General features: G+C 46.4%; 1 protein-coding gene across 1 annotated transcript; it reads right to left on the bottom strand.

Moving 5' to 3' along the window:
- Positions 1–1,911: 1,911 nt before the first annotated feature.
- LOC102027798 (leucine-twenty homeobox-like) lies at positions 1,912–4,151 on the bottom strand. The gene is made up of 3 exons (XM_005414097.1): positions 4,136–4,151; positions 3,260–3,411; positions 1,912–2,313 (listed from the first exon to the last, which is right to left on the bottom strand). Exons 1-3 carry the CDS (start codon positions 4,149–4,151, stop codon positions 1,912–1,914), a joined length of 570 nt encoding a protein of 189 aa, XP_005414154.1.
- Positions 4,152–14,462: the final 10,311 nt, after the last annotated feature.

The following is a 14,462-nucleotide window of genomic DNA, read 5'->3' as shown; positions in this document are numbered from 1 at the left end:
TTACACCTGAGGCCACTGCGAACAAATCGAACTGAATATTGAAGGGGTCAGGGAGGGACCTAGACTCTTATTAACACTCCCCAACCTCAGTAAATTTTGGGAACACAGCTAGTGCTCCTAAAGACTGTCTGGTTCCTGTTATCCCACTTTTGAGATACTTGACACAACTGATCAAGTGTCCGCATCTCCCAGTTTTCCAAAGAACTGTCCTGATGATAGCTCTGAGACTCCTGAATGACCTGAAGCCCCCTGGAAGGTCTGCTTTTCAATAAGTACGAGGCGAATTGAATTTCGTCGATCTCAGGCTTGAGTTTGCATCTATGAACAGGCTCAAAATTCAACCAATCACAGGCTCAAATTCAGACCAACCAGTAGGCTTGGCTTTCAACCAGTCAGGAGTCTGCTACTGCTACTTAAGCAGGGTTCCATTTGCACTTTCTCAGGTGGCATAGGAGAGCTCCTTGTTGAGCTTTTAACACCCTCTGTGCTGCAGCATGATTCTGTGGTTCAAGTAAAGCCTCATTCTGGTGATGCTGTAAGTCTACTCCTCACTGATTTCTCTAGAATTGTGGTCAAAGTAGCTGTTTGGAAGGTTCTGTAAATCCAATTGTGAATCATATACTGACTAAAGCGCACCAAATGGTTGTTTTCAAAAGAGCAGGACAGTTGGGCCAGGGACTCTGAGGAGCTCCAGAGACCAGCAGCCAAAGATTAGTGACAGTCACTAAAATTGCTAAGAGATTTTGGAGTGAACTAGAAGCACCCAGTGGCATCATGGTCCAGAGCTGGAACGTGCAAGGCTGAGGACCATTGGTGCTCTAACACTGGAGTGGCTGTCAGAGCTACACTCTGCTCATTTGTTCTTGCTGTTACAATTGAACAGTGACTGCCAATAGAAATGCTTGCATCCTCTTTAAAAGCACGTGCTTGTTCTGTGATCTAGACTCTCACATATCCCTATTCCTTACTGCTCCGAGAATGAGGTTCAGGATGCAGAAGAAGGGACATTCAACTCATGGACAGGCAACTTCTCTGGTCTGGTGAATGGACTCATTTTTTTTAAAAAAAAAAGGAATTAAGCCAGGGAGGAGGCTTCCAGAAGTGTAAAAATTCTGTTTAGACTGTCTAACGTCATCACTGTGTCTGGATACTTCACCGCCTGATCAGTCTAGGGAAGAAATGAAGTGCACAGAGCAGTTACTAGTGTCCTGGCCAAGCCCTTCTGTTGACAAACTTGCAGATTTGAATTTGAGACGCTTGTGTAACCTCATCCTGGTGGACAAGAGCCCTGCAAGAATTCCAGCACCCATTTAAATAACCACTTTGTTCTATGGCACAGGGAAACTCCCATATCCCTGGTCTCCTCCCCTGCAGGGAAAACCTGGAGGTGGGTGTAGCATTCGAGTTCCAAATATTTCTCTCCTCAGAGACAGCTGGGTTTTGGGGATTCCTTAGCAGCTGTATGGCATTATACTGAGGGAGGTTTGGTTCCATTGTGTGCATAGGCTTTTCCAACCTGTTCAGTGTGACTATTTTCTCAGGCAGCCTAGGCATGGGACCCTGTAGAAGTGTTTGCGATGTTCTCCAGAGAGCAGCCACACACGATTTATTCAGTGCACTTAGGGTGAGGGAGAATGAGAAGCATAAGTTCCACTGTGCTGCTGACTTCCTCCCCGTGAAGAGGGTTTGTGATATAGCAATGATTGGAGAGGGCATTGAAAAGAAGCAGAGAGAAGACAGGCAACAGTGAAAGTGAGACAGCTACTTTTATTTCCTTCTATGAAATGACAAGTCTGCAAGCTCTACTATATACAGATTGACATGAGTTGGTAACTGTGCTTGACAATGTGAGTTCGTGTCCAAAGCCGTGGTGTCAGGAGTCACCGTGCACATCCTGCGATGCTCACTCCCTCACTGGAAGCACCCTGGGGGGAGATATATATCCAGACCGCTGAGATCATCTCCAGGCACGTCGTAGAGTTCTAGCAACTGACATGTGTCAAAGAAATCATGAGTGCAAGGTGTGCCACAATTCTCCAGAGATTCTTCCTGGATGTCATGACACTGAATGTGTGGGGATGAAGGAAACGCAGAGGCTCCATCTCTTCCAGTGATCTGTGTATCAGAGGGCTCCTGTGGGTGAAGGTTATGACCATCGGAAGCGGCAGAGCTTGGTGAAGTATTTGTAGCAGGCTTTGTCAATGGGGTCTCCTCCTTTTCCAAAACATGCTTCATGGATGTTCCAGGTGATGAATCTAGCTGCATTTTCAGCTGTTTTTTCTTGTGTTTTGCACGCTGGTTCTTAAACCAGACCTAAAGGGAAGAGAGAATCAGCTGAAGGAAAGGGAATGAGTGCAAAGTTGTATCTTCATGGTCCTTAGCAAGTGAGGTTGTGGGTGTGAGAAAGGAAATCTCGAATTGTTTGGGCTTATGTGAACAAGGGCAGTTGTTTGTATCCTGTGATGCTTTGTGTCTCAGAAGGTAAAGAGAGGATTGGATTGTACTGTCTATGTGGGGAGGAGGCTGGAGCCCTCAGACTGAAAATCAAGAAAGCTAAAATAAAGAGGGGATAGGTGTAGTTCTCAATTACTCATTCCTCAAGGTTTGCCAAGAAAACATTCCCCAGTTTGAGAGGTAGGAATGGGAATGTAGCTTGGGGTTTTACAGGTTCATGCAGGGCATTCTCCCTGAGTATGTTGAGAGTTTATTTGAGGAGATCTGAATGACGTGCAAGTTCAGACTGAGCTGCATCTAGACAATGACCTGCTGTATTTTCTAAATATTCCCTTGGTGGGTGCTTGTTTTCTACATAACAGTATGGAGATGCGGTGTATTCCTGAAGAAGTGGAGCGTGATGAGAAGTGATTTCTTGTGAGAATATGATGTTTGGGGAGCGTCTCTGCCCCTGTCCAGGAAGTGGGTGAGGTCTTCTAGCATTAGGCCAAACCAAGAGTGAGCTGCTAATATGTAAGAAATCCCAATGGGAGGATCTGAGATCCAGACTCAAGGGGTCCTAGGTAGTGTTGTGGGGCAAGATTCAATTTCTGAGTAATGTGCTGGGTAGTGTTGGAAGACAAGTCCTTTAGTGAGCCTCCATCTTCCTCCCAAAGAGACCCTGAGTGAGGCTGAAAATCGAGCGTATTTCTCCTGTGTAGAGACACCCTGCACCTGTCAATCCAGGGCACTTGTACGATGGTGGGGAAGATGGTGTGGCGTTGTGGGTCAGGTGTACTATCCAGAGACACACTCAGGCACCTACCTTTATTGTGACTTCCTCGAGCTCCAGTGTGGCAGCCAATTCTTTCACAACAGCAAGACTTGGAAGATTGTTGTTCTGAAACGCATCCATCAATACTGACAGTTGAGAATGGGTAAATCTGGTACGTGGCCGGCGATTATATTTTAGATCGTCTGCAGAGGGAACAGGCAAAAGGCTTGTATTAAAGTAATAACGAGAAGGAAACGACAGAATCCCTCTCTTCAGATAAAAGGCAAATGTGAATTTCATGGCTGGGCCTGACCTGCATGTCAGGGCTTGTCTCGAATAGGTCATCCATAGAACCCATGCCTCACCATCTTCCTGTGAATGCTCTGCACCTCCACACAAGCAGTGCCTCACTGGGAGAGGTTACGGTATTGGCAGGAGAGTCCCACTGAGTCATGAGTTTACAAGGTTTGTGCAGTACTCGAGACATTGCTCTACTAAGCATGCAGACTCCGAGGAACTTTCAGATCTGGAAGACCTGCTATTGATGCGGTCATTCATTGGTGGGATCAGTGTGGAGGGGCAGCTATGAAGTTAAGTGACCTCAGAATGCATGTTCTTTTTTTTTTTTTTTTTTTTTTTTTTGGTACCAGGAATTGAACTGAGGACCTTTTGCCAGCCAGGGAGGTGCATATGCCACTGAAGTATATCCCCGGCCCTAGAATGCATGTTGCTTCTGTCATCTACTGTATTTGCAGCAAGCTTAAAATAGAAATTCCTAGTGTGTAGAGGGCCGCAAAGGGTATTGTACTCATCCCCATGGGGGAGACAATTCCCGAAGTCTGGGACCGCCAGGAATTCCCCCCTTCTCAATCTTGTTTCTGCACCGCCAAACCCTCAGCCCCACTTTCCCACTCTGTCTCAGCTTACCTGGCACCTGGGACATCGCTGCTGCAAGGTCAAGATATCAACCTGCTACACGATCTCAAGCTCCTCAGTTTAAGTGGCTGCTGTGTGGGGTGCCTGGCTATTTATCTTGCCGGAGTCTCAGACCCACCCTAACCCACCCTAACCCACCCTAACCCACCCTATTCTTATGCCCTGTACTCGACAGTCAAACCTGCCTCTCGCCATTGTCCTTCTCTTTTCACTTTTGAGAGAAAATCTCACTCTTTCGTTTGTGCTGGCCTTGAGCTCCCAATGTAGCCCAGGCTGGCTTCCAATTTGCAGCAATCTTCCATCCTCAACCTTTTCAGTTCTGAGTTTACAGGAGTGCACCATGACATTTGACCTAATTCCTTTTGCTTCCGTTCTCCAGAACCTAGGCCAGCGATGACGAACCTTTTAGAGCTTGAGCACCCCAACTGCCATTCAAAACCTACTCATTTAAGGAAAGTGCCAACACTGTGATGAACACTGAATGCTCCACTGCTGAGGTGCTGCTGGGGTGAATTTGCTAGCATGGCAACGTAGGGCTTTGTGCACCCACTGTGGCACGCATGTCCAACATTCACCACCACTGACTTAGGCTGTGCCAACTGCTGTATGCGGTAGTGCAAGTGAAGCTTGATTGCAAATGGATTCCCAGTAGGGCGTGGTGGCACTCGCCTGTAATCCCAGCATTCTGGAGACGGAGGCCAGTGGATTACCAAGAGTTGAAGGCCAGCCTAAACTACATAACTACACCCTGTCTCAAAGAAAACTGGGGAAACAAGAAGAAAGCAGCAAAAACTCCCCCAACGCCCTAGAAGAGGACAGGAAGCCAAATGAAAGTGAGGCAAGCAGGAAAGAGAGAGAACGTGCAAAAATGTGACTGAGGATAAATGCGTAAACAACCACAGTGCTGAAAACAACCAGGCAGCTGGGCGTGGTGGCACAGGCCTGTAATCCCAGCACTCAGCATGTGAGGCAGGAGGATCATTGTAAATTGGAGACCAGCCTGGGCTACAGAGTGAGTTCAAGACCAGCCTGAACTGCATAGTGAGACCATGTCTCAAAAAAAAAAAAAGGAAAAAAAATCAGGCCCTTGGGGAGTGAGACTAGGATGGAGAGGGCCAGTCTCGCCGCAGGGTGGGCGGAGGGTGAGTCACTTGTGGTGGTGAGACCCCCAGGAGCCCTGGGTAGCCACTGTCCACCTAGCCTGCCCAGCAAGGCAGGGACAGAGGGCCTGCAGGATCTGCACAGAGGAGTCTGCTGTGTGGCTTAAGGAGTTTGGATCGGGGGCAGCTGGGAGCCCAGGGAGAGCAAGCTTTAGGGTTTTTTCTTTTCCTTTGCTTTCTGGCTCTGGGTGTTAAACCCAGGGTCTTTGCAGTGAGCTATATAGCATCAGCTCTTTTTTTTCTTTTTATTTAGCTAAATTGCTAAATTGCTCAACCTGGTCTATAACTTGGGACCCTCTGACCTCATCCTCCCAGAGTGCAAGGATTATAGGTCGGTTCTGCCACGTCCAGCTTCCTTTTTAAAAAAAAAATTTAGTGAAGCCTGTCTCTCATTTCCTAGAATCTTTGTCTCTGTCTCTCTGTTTATTTTTGTCACCTCACAGGCACCATATTTAGTGATTTTTTTTCTGTCATCTCCAAGTGTTTCTCTTCGTGAGATAATTTTTTTGTCATCGGTGTAATTTCGTGGACAAGGATATGGGCTCTGTGCCAATGACCGGAATCCCCCACCTGATGTAGTTAGTCTCAGCTTCTAGCTTCTCTGATCTGGACATGAAATGGTGGCCACGGCCCCAACTCCCACACCTCCTTTGGCCTATTCCGGAGACATCTGGGAAAAAGCAAAGCACTCTAACTATATAACACTGAGGGGAGCCCTAGGACAAAGCGATACAGAAGGACCCATTTATGTCATACAGGATCAAAATTCAGGGAAAGAAAGCTGGGCTAATGTACACAAACCCCTCCACATATCTGTTTGGAAGGGTGAAATGGGCCTCCAGTTTTCCACACCGAGTTTGAAGTCGGCCCTTGCAGTGGGCCTATGGCACTGATGCAGGGGGAATGGCCATGACATATGCAAAGGGCCTGGTCCCCAGTTGGCAGGATGTTGCAGGAGGTCATGTTACAGCTGCCTGTCCCTTCTTCATCTGCTCATGTAGCAGCTGTCTGAGAACCCAGTCTGCAGAGTCTCGCTTTGGTGAGTTAGAAATCAGCACTTAGTAAAAGGGAATTCATCCTTCCCCTCTCAAGTGCCGGCGTCTAGGGCAGGAAGCAGCAATAACCTCAGCCACCCAGCAGTTCTCATTAGGATGCCTGTGGTGTCATGACTGCCAGCAAGAGCAGTGAATTAGAGGAGGTGTGTCAGCCCGGAAAGCCAGGTGAGTGAGGAAGTGTCACTGTAACTGAAGGATGAAAAAGAGCCTCCCAAGCCAGGGGAGCATCCAACACCAAGGTCCAGAGAGCCAGAGCACCTTTCAGTCTCACAGGTACAGAGAGGCCGCCACCACAGCTGAGATATGCAGTGATCTTTTAGGTATTGTGGGAGTTATATTCCAGAGATCCCTGTGATAGGTGAAAATCCACGAAATAGCGGCATTATCTTTACTTTATTGTTCGTATATGTTGTAAGGCCTTATCAACCCTTCTCACACTGCTATAAACCTTCCCCACTCAGTTATTAACTTTCCCTACACTCTTATAAACACTTCATAGGCTCTTAAACCTCTTAAACACTTTCTACACTCTTAAATTTATGTAATTTTAACAACTTGTAAAATTCTGTGTGGGTACTTGATGTGAAGTGGACAAGGAGAAATGCTGAACATACGGACATGTTTCGGGACAGCAAACAGACCGATGCTACAGTCACTGAGCCAATCGGCGCCCAGGATACAGAACACAGTGCTGTGATTGGCTGACTCAATTCCGTCAGCCAAGAGTGTGCTGTGTACTATCTCACCTTGGCAAACTCGAGCAAGTGGTAGCGGTGCACTGTATACAGTATGGTGTTCATCTGCTGATGAAATACATACTGTACTTTATGACAATTTAATATTCTTTATTATGTTTGAATTATCATTTAAAACATTTTTATATTGTTTTAAAATTTTTAGACAAAAATAATTAAAATCATGAATATTATATAAATATCTATACACCACAAAATCCTGTAGTGAAAACACCACAAAATCATGCAGTGAAAACTCTATGATACAGATTTAGGTATACTTTTAAAAAAATCTGCAGTACACTGAAGGCGCAATAAGTGAACCATGATATAGGGACGGGCGACTGTATTGTGGGCAGGGGGTGGCAGGAAAGATCAGATAGAAGGCAGGTCGCAGCCAGACCAAGGGAAGGACTTTGGACTCTATTCCAAACCAAGTAGAAAGCCGCTAGGGCACCAGGAACACTCAGCCCCTTTTCTTGCACTGGAGTAGCGGGAGGAAAACTGGCCCCCGCTGGAGTGGGCAGCTGCTACTCACTGGCTGGTTGCAGGTTGGGTGTGAGGCTGAAGAGTGTGAAGTTTTCATTTCTCAACATTTGCCCGCGCGTCTCCTCCCGTACTTTCTCTGCTCCTGTTCCCTGCTTTCCCGAAAAACCTTTCTTTGGTCCCACAGCCAGGCCAGAATTCCTAGAGCAGAAGGACACAGCGTCAGTTTTCTTATGCTTCCCTAAGCGCAAGTGAGGGCAGTAATGGCTTGCCCTGTGCCACGTGCCCCTGGGGATCCCTCGCCACTGACCCCTGACTTCCTCCAGCACCCACCCCCATCCCACCCCCTCCTCGGGTTTGACAGCTCCATCCCCTCTGCTTTGGCCAGCACCTGTGGACTCACCTGCACCCTTGTCTGCCTTTCTCATCCCACATAGCTTTTCAACAAACCCATGGGCTCTACCTAGAAAATCACTGAATCTCCCCACTGCTTACTTTTCAGTATTCGTTGAAGCCACACATACAGTGTTTACTTGAGAAACACACCCCACAAAATGCTCTGAGACATTTTACCAACGAGGAGGGTGAGAAGAGCAGGCTGGGCAGCGGCCCCACAGGCACAGAGGCCCTTGTTCACTGGGAGGGGCTGCTCCTGCAGGCCGCAGAAGGAGGGCCTTTCAGGGACAGCGCTGTGAAGGGGAGCGCGCAGGGAGGGAGGCGGAGGGGCAGGTGCGGAAGGCACTGGCCCTTCAGAAGGAAGGTGAAGATGCAGCGCCGTGTTTACTGTGCAAGGTATCTGCTGGGGGCGCTCGGCCAGGGCAGCTGTCCGTGCAGCAAGGTCAGCCGCTCAGGCTAGGGGGTGGCAGTGGCAGGGACAGAGACGGACTCACTGGAGATGTAGCTTGGGGGTGGAGTGGGGAGGGATTTGTGCGTGCTCTCAGTACAGATGTAGGGCTGGAAGGGGACACCTCCGTTTCTAGCTTCAACAGCTGTGTGGACAAGGTTTTCATTTTATTTATTTATTTTTTCATAAAGATGTGGAACCAGAGCGGAGGAGGTGGGGGAGACAGAGCACAAGAGTTGGGCTTTGGATATTTCAGATGCTGTTGGCCGTCATGTGAAAGGTAGGCAGTTGGGTGTTCAAACCTTCAAAGGAGAAGTCAGAGCTGGAGATGAATATTTGAGAATCATCAACATAGAGCCGATATTTACAGCTGTGAGATGAGATGAGATGAAATCGCCTGAGGGGAGTAGTCCAAACCCTGACACCCCGAGGCAGTTAGAGGCCAGTTAGAGCAGAAGAGGGGACACAGCAACCGAGAAAGGCTCAGGGAGGGAGGCTGGAAGGAGCTCCTGGAGTCAGGAAGAAAATCAGCCAGGTGTGATGGTGTACAAGTGTAATCCCAGCACTCTGGGAGGCTGAGGCAGGAGGATCACAAGTTCAAGCCAAGCCTGGACAGTTTAACAACTTAGTGAGACCCTGTCTCAAAAGAAAAATAATAGAAAGCGCTGGGGATGTAGCTCAATGTGAAGGTCTTGTGTTCAGTTCCCAGTACAAGAGAAAGAGAGAGAGACAGAGACAGAAAGAGATAGAGACAGAAAGAGACGGCAGGGGGGAATGAGAGAAAGAGAAGAAAATCTTGCAGCAGGGTGACCGTTTTGTTGAGTTTAGAGGTGGCCAATGAGGGAGGCTGAGGCTATATCTATGTTATGTTTTTCCACAGGACATGTGGTCAGTTTTTGTGGAGAGATGACAAGTGGAATCAGGTTGGGGAAGGCTGGGGAATGAATGGATTGTACAATTCCATTCATAGAAAATGTCCAGCATGGGCAACTCTATGAAGTCAGATAACAGGTTAGTGGCTACCAGGGACTGGGGCAAGGAGGATGAATGGGGAGTGACCGGCAGAGGGTTTGGGGTTTCTTTTGGGGAAATGGACACGATCAGAAACTTAGTGGTGATCATTGTCCAACTCTGTGAATAGACAAAACACCATGGAACCTCATTAAAATGATAAAATAATTTATTTATTTGGGTTTTTGAGACAGAGGGTCACTCTGTAGTGTCACTCTATAGTTTTCGCTCAGCTTGACCTCACTATTAGCCCAGGCTGGCCTCAAACTCATGGCAATCCTCCTGCCTCCGCCTCCTGTGTACTGAGATTATATGTATGTGTCACCACATCCAGTTTAAAATGACAAATTTCTAGCCGGGGGAGGCATGTAGCTCAGTGGTAGATCACTTGCCTACTATACACAAGACCCTGGGTTCAATCCCAGCACCACAAAAAGTTTTTTAAAAAAATGTTTTTTAAATGGTGAATTTTGCTAGCTATAGTGGTGTGTGCCTGTAATCCCAGCTACTTAGGAGGCTGATGGAAGAGGATCCCAAGTTGGAGACCACAATGGGCAATTTAAGTAAGACCCAGTTTCAGAAGAAAAACCAATAAACAAAAAAAAAACAGCCCAATAAAAAGGGCTGGTATGTAGCTCAGTGGAAGAGCACTTTCATAGAATGTGTGAGACTTTAGATCCCACCTCCAGTCCTGCCCACTTCTCCCCAACCAAAAAAGTAAGGATTTTTTCGCATGTGAATGATCTCTGTTTTTGTTTTAAAGCACAAAGTGAAGGGAGTCATAGGGACTATTCCGAGAAGGGAATCATAAAAAATGCTCTCTGGGGGACCAAATCCATGGAGTGTCTGGACAAGTAATCCAAGTCCCCACCAGGAGGAAGTGAGCGTGTCGTAGATGAGGTGAAATAAGAGACCAGTGCTGTGGCCAAATGTCTCAGGAAGGGTACAGCCAGAGAAACCCGACCCCAGGGATCAGCCTCTGTCCTCATAAGAAAAAGAGACAGGTGGGCTTATTATCTATGGACTGCTTTGTCTTTGAAGCAGGCCAGTGGAGAGTGAAGTCCTTAAAAGCAAGGACTCCACACTCAGTCTGGGTTTGAATCCTGCCTTCCCCACCATTGTACGATCTTGAGCAAGTCAGGGAATAGCTGTGAGTCTCAGGAAAGTGAAAACAAAGGACCTAAATCCTGTTATCAGGATCCTCTGAGTTTGTTTATGGGAAGCCCTTACAGCAGATCCTAGCATGGAATACTTTTCCTAATAGGCATTACAGTTTAGGGGGCACAGGGAGAGAGGGTCTCACTGTGTAGCTCAGGCTGGTCTTGAACTTGCAATCTTCTGACTTAGCCTCTTCAGTGCTCTGAGATTCTTGTGGTTTTTGTTTTGTTTTGTTTCTGTAGTTTGAACCCAGGGCCTGCATATTGAGCTACATCCCCAACTTTCTTTATTGTTGTTTTGAGACGGGGTCTTGCTATGTGGTGCAGGCCTGCTTTAAACTCCCTTATGTTTCCTAGGCTGACCTCCAGCTTCTGGTGAGGTTCCTGCCTCAGTCTAACTAATGCTGACATTACAGGCATGTGCCACTGCAGCCGGCTTCCAAGTGTAGTTTTTGAGACAGGGTCTTGCTAAATTGCCCAGGCTGGGTAGGAACTTGCAATCCTCCTGCCTCAGCCTCCGAGAGTGATGGAATTTTAAGTGTGCACTAACACACCCAGGTTATCATGGTTATATTTTTTTCTCTTAGTGAGGATTTTCAGTAAAGAGAGTTGAACACTATTGATTTATTTATTTTTGAGTTTTTGAGACAGGATCTCCCTATGAAGTTGAGGTTGGCCTTGAACTCACTATGGAGACCAGACTATTCTTGAACTTTTAATACTTCTGCCTCTGCCTCTGCCTCTGCTTCTGCCTCCCAAATTCTGGGATTACAGGCGTGTACCACCATGCCTGGTTGTAGTTGCAAAATATTTTTAATTGCCTCTCCTTCAAACGAAAATCAGATGGTGAGAATAAACACAGTGCAGTGCTTTGGCTGAATTGATTACCAGCTACCCACTCGCTCCTGTGACTAGTGGAGTCCCTGGTGCTCCTCCATGGAGCACATGCTCAAAACTACTGATATGGTGGAAAGAATCCAAGGCTTGGAATAGACCTGGAAACCAGGCCTTGACTGTCGTTAACAAGGTATATGATGTTCAGACTAGTACCCTCTCTGGGCCTGAGTTTGCTCATGTGTAGAACGTAGGAGTTTTACACTGGTACAGTAAATGCACTCTGTAAATACCTGGGAGTTTCAAAGATGCGCCCTAGGAAGGTTTGAGAAGTGGGAGTGATTAGGACAGGAAAAAAGTGAAAGGACTGCCAGGCCGCTGCCCCTCTGTGCCCGCACATTCGGATTGGCAGGGAGCTGTCACTCGCCCTGAGCAGCGTCCTCTGAACACGTCCTCTGAACACCCGCCCTTGAGCCGCTCGGGCTCCACCCACGGCATTCCCTGGCACGCTCCGGAGGCTGGAAGAGTGGGCAGGACCCCAACTCTCTCCTCAGCCCGTAGGGGAGGAGCCCTCACTGGGTCGCGCATGCGCAGCTTGCTGACCACGGCTGGCAGGTACGCGAGAGCCGAGATTTCATCTGTTTCACTCTTGTATGTATCAAAATTCTCGTTGACTTTTACAGGGGAGCATAGGTTTCTGTTTTAACTTCTCACTCCGAGCAGAGGTTGGCAGGATGCGGTGCTGTGGGAGGGAGATGGTCCTCCTCCCTGGGTGTCTGCTGAGTGGAAGCGTCGCAGTAATAAATTGTGCTTATTATTTAGCACGTATTTTCTTTTATGAGGTGTTTGAACACATCTTTTGCTCATTTTAACTAGGTTGCTTAGGTTTTCATTATTGAGTTGTAGCAGTTTCAGGTGTAATGCGGCTGCTGCGTCTGTGGTAATGGAGATGGAACCCAGGGCCTTTGAACTGAGCTGTATCCCTAGCCCTTTTCATTTTTTTATATTTGAGATAGAGTGTCACTAAATTGCTAGGTGGCCACGTCTGTTTTCTATCTTGTGATCCTTCTGTCAGGGACCTGAGATTCCGAGCCTGCAGACTAGAACTGCTCTATTTCCATCCTCAACAGGACTGTGTTTAGAGAGCCGTGGATGAAGGTCTTGTTGGCAACAGTTCCGGTGGGCGGGGCCATGCGGTGGGGGGGGCGGCTGTGGGCTCACCATGGTAACTAGAGCAAAGCCACCGCCCCCGCTCCCGCCCCCACCTCGTCTCACAGGCCTCCAGACAGTAGTCCTCTTAGCTGAAGATGCATGACTCCCGTTCTCTTAAGCAGCCTGGCGGCCTCTTAGCTGCCTCTCAGCCACCAGCTTTGCCTGCGCAACAGTAGAGGTAGATGAGGCGCAATACCAATACCCAGGAGGGGACCCCCCGCCAGGCTCTGTCCTTCCTCCAGGGCACAGGTGTGCTTGGCTTCTGCCACACTTCTTCAGGCAGCTCCTGCCTTGGTGGGCGAGGCTCTGTTTTCCCCACGCACCATAACTTCTTTGGCCATTGTCAAGACAGTGATTCATTTGTGGTAGTATGTATTCTCAAATATGATAGGGACTCAAGACAGAAATATTGTTTTACAATGGGACATTTGAATATGCAGTCCTGCCTAGAGATTCAGAAAGTTTTATGTTGGCTTTTGTGGTCTTATTCATCCAACGCTAAATCATTGCTTAGCTGGGTGTGGCAGTGCATGCCTGTAATCCCAGCGTTCAGGAGGCTGAGGCAGGATCGTGAGTTCGAGCCCAGCCTGGGCTACACAGCGAATTCAAGGCTAGCCTGCACTACATGGTGAGACACTGTCTCAAAAAAAGAAAATGATTGCCTTGTGTTTTTCTAAGCCTAATTATAGAAAACATTTTATTTTGCTAAAAGTCTATGGCCAAGTGCATATAGATTGGATAATCTATAAATTATGTTTTACAGGGGCTGGGGATTTAGCTCAGCAGCAAAGCGCCTGCCTGGCAAGCGCAAGGTCGTGAGTTCGGTTCCTCGTACCGGAGAAAAACCAAAACCAAAAAAAAAAATTAATAAATAAATTATGTTTTACAGTAGTATTTTGAATTTATCACGTATAAATTTAATAATGTAAATACTTATTATAAATCATGTATTTGTCTGAGTTGGAAATGGAATATACTTGCAATATTTGTCTGAAGTGTCTCTATGACAATACATGCAACTTTTCTGGCACAGAAGATGGTTGAGAATTGTAGAATTAATCATTCCTCAAAGGAAATGAAGAACGGGTGCTGTGCTAAGTGCAGAACTGCTGATTCACTGTCAGGAAAAAGTAAGTAGAATTCCTGATTTTTTAAATGCAAAACTTAAATTGTTGGACTATAGTTTAGATATTTGAGTATTGGGAGAGTTTTTTTTTTAAACCAGTGTTAAGAAAAAGTAAGCAAATGAAAGAATAAACATACTAGTTTTCTAAATGCCAGCTTTCATGCTTCTATGCAAAATGGTCTGATTTTGTTTCATGATATGTGTGTATATGTACAGGAAAGGAATAAGAAAGAGCTTTTATATTGACCATAGAATAATAATTTAGAATAGAAAACCCACTTTCTCTGCCTCGACTACTAGACTGATGTTCTCTAAATTTTTTATTGATATTAGTTTAAAATTTGAATGGATTGTTTTTTATCTTGAATGGATTATTTAAGAGTGTCTCATGTGTATATATCTAGGATTTGTGTGTATCTATTTTAGATTATCCTAAAAATAGAATTTTTCTAAATCTTCCTGAGGAAAATACTACTATATAATTTTTCAATTTCAATTGTTGCCATTCAACTATCCTCAACTTCATTATAAAATAACCATGCTGTTATGGTATTAGAGCTAAGACAATGATTATTAAGAGAAGATATTATTTATACAAGACATTTTCATATAATCTATGAGCAAAACAAAAACACATTAAAATGGACATTCCACACTATTTACTAAAGTTATATGTCATTTAACATTGGTGCTTTCTAA

The sequence above is a fragment of the Chinchilla lanigera genome, unplaced genomic scaffold (genome assembly GCF_000276665.1).
Source record: "Chinchilla lanigera isolate Chin_1 unplaced genomic scaffold, ChiLan1.0 scaffold00177, whole genome shotgun sequence".
Classification (NCBI taxonomy): domain Eukaryota; kingdom Metazoa; phylum Chordata; class Mammalia; order Rodentia; family Chinchillidae; genus Chinchilla; species Chinchilla lanigera.
This window is presented reverse-complemented; position numbering and strand designations above follow the sequence as displayed.

Bases quoted from the DNA above. Each gene is read 5' to 3' on its own strand.
- LOC102027798 (XM_005414097.1), bottom strand. The intron at 2,314-3,259 runs GTAGGTGCCTGA...TCTTCCCTTTAG, and splicing joins TCGAGGAAGTCACAATAAAG to GTCTGGTTTAAGAACCAGCG.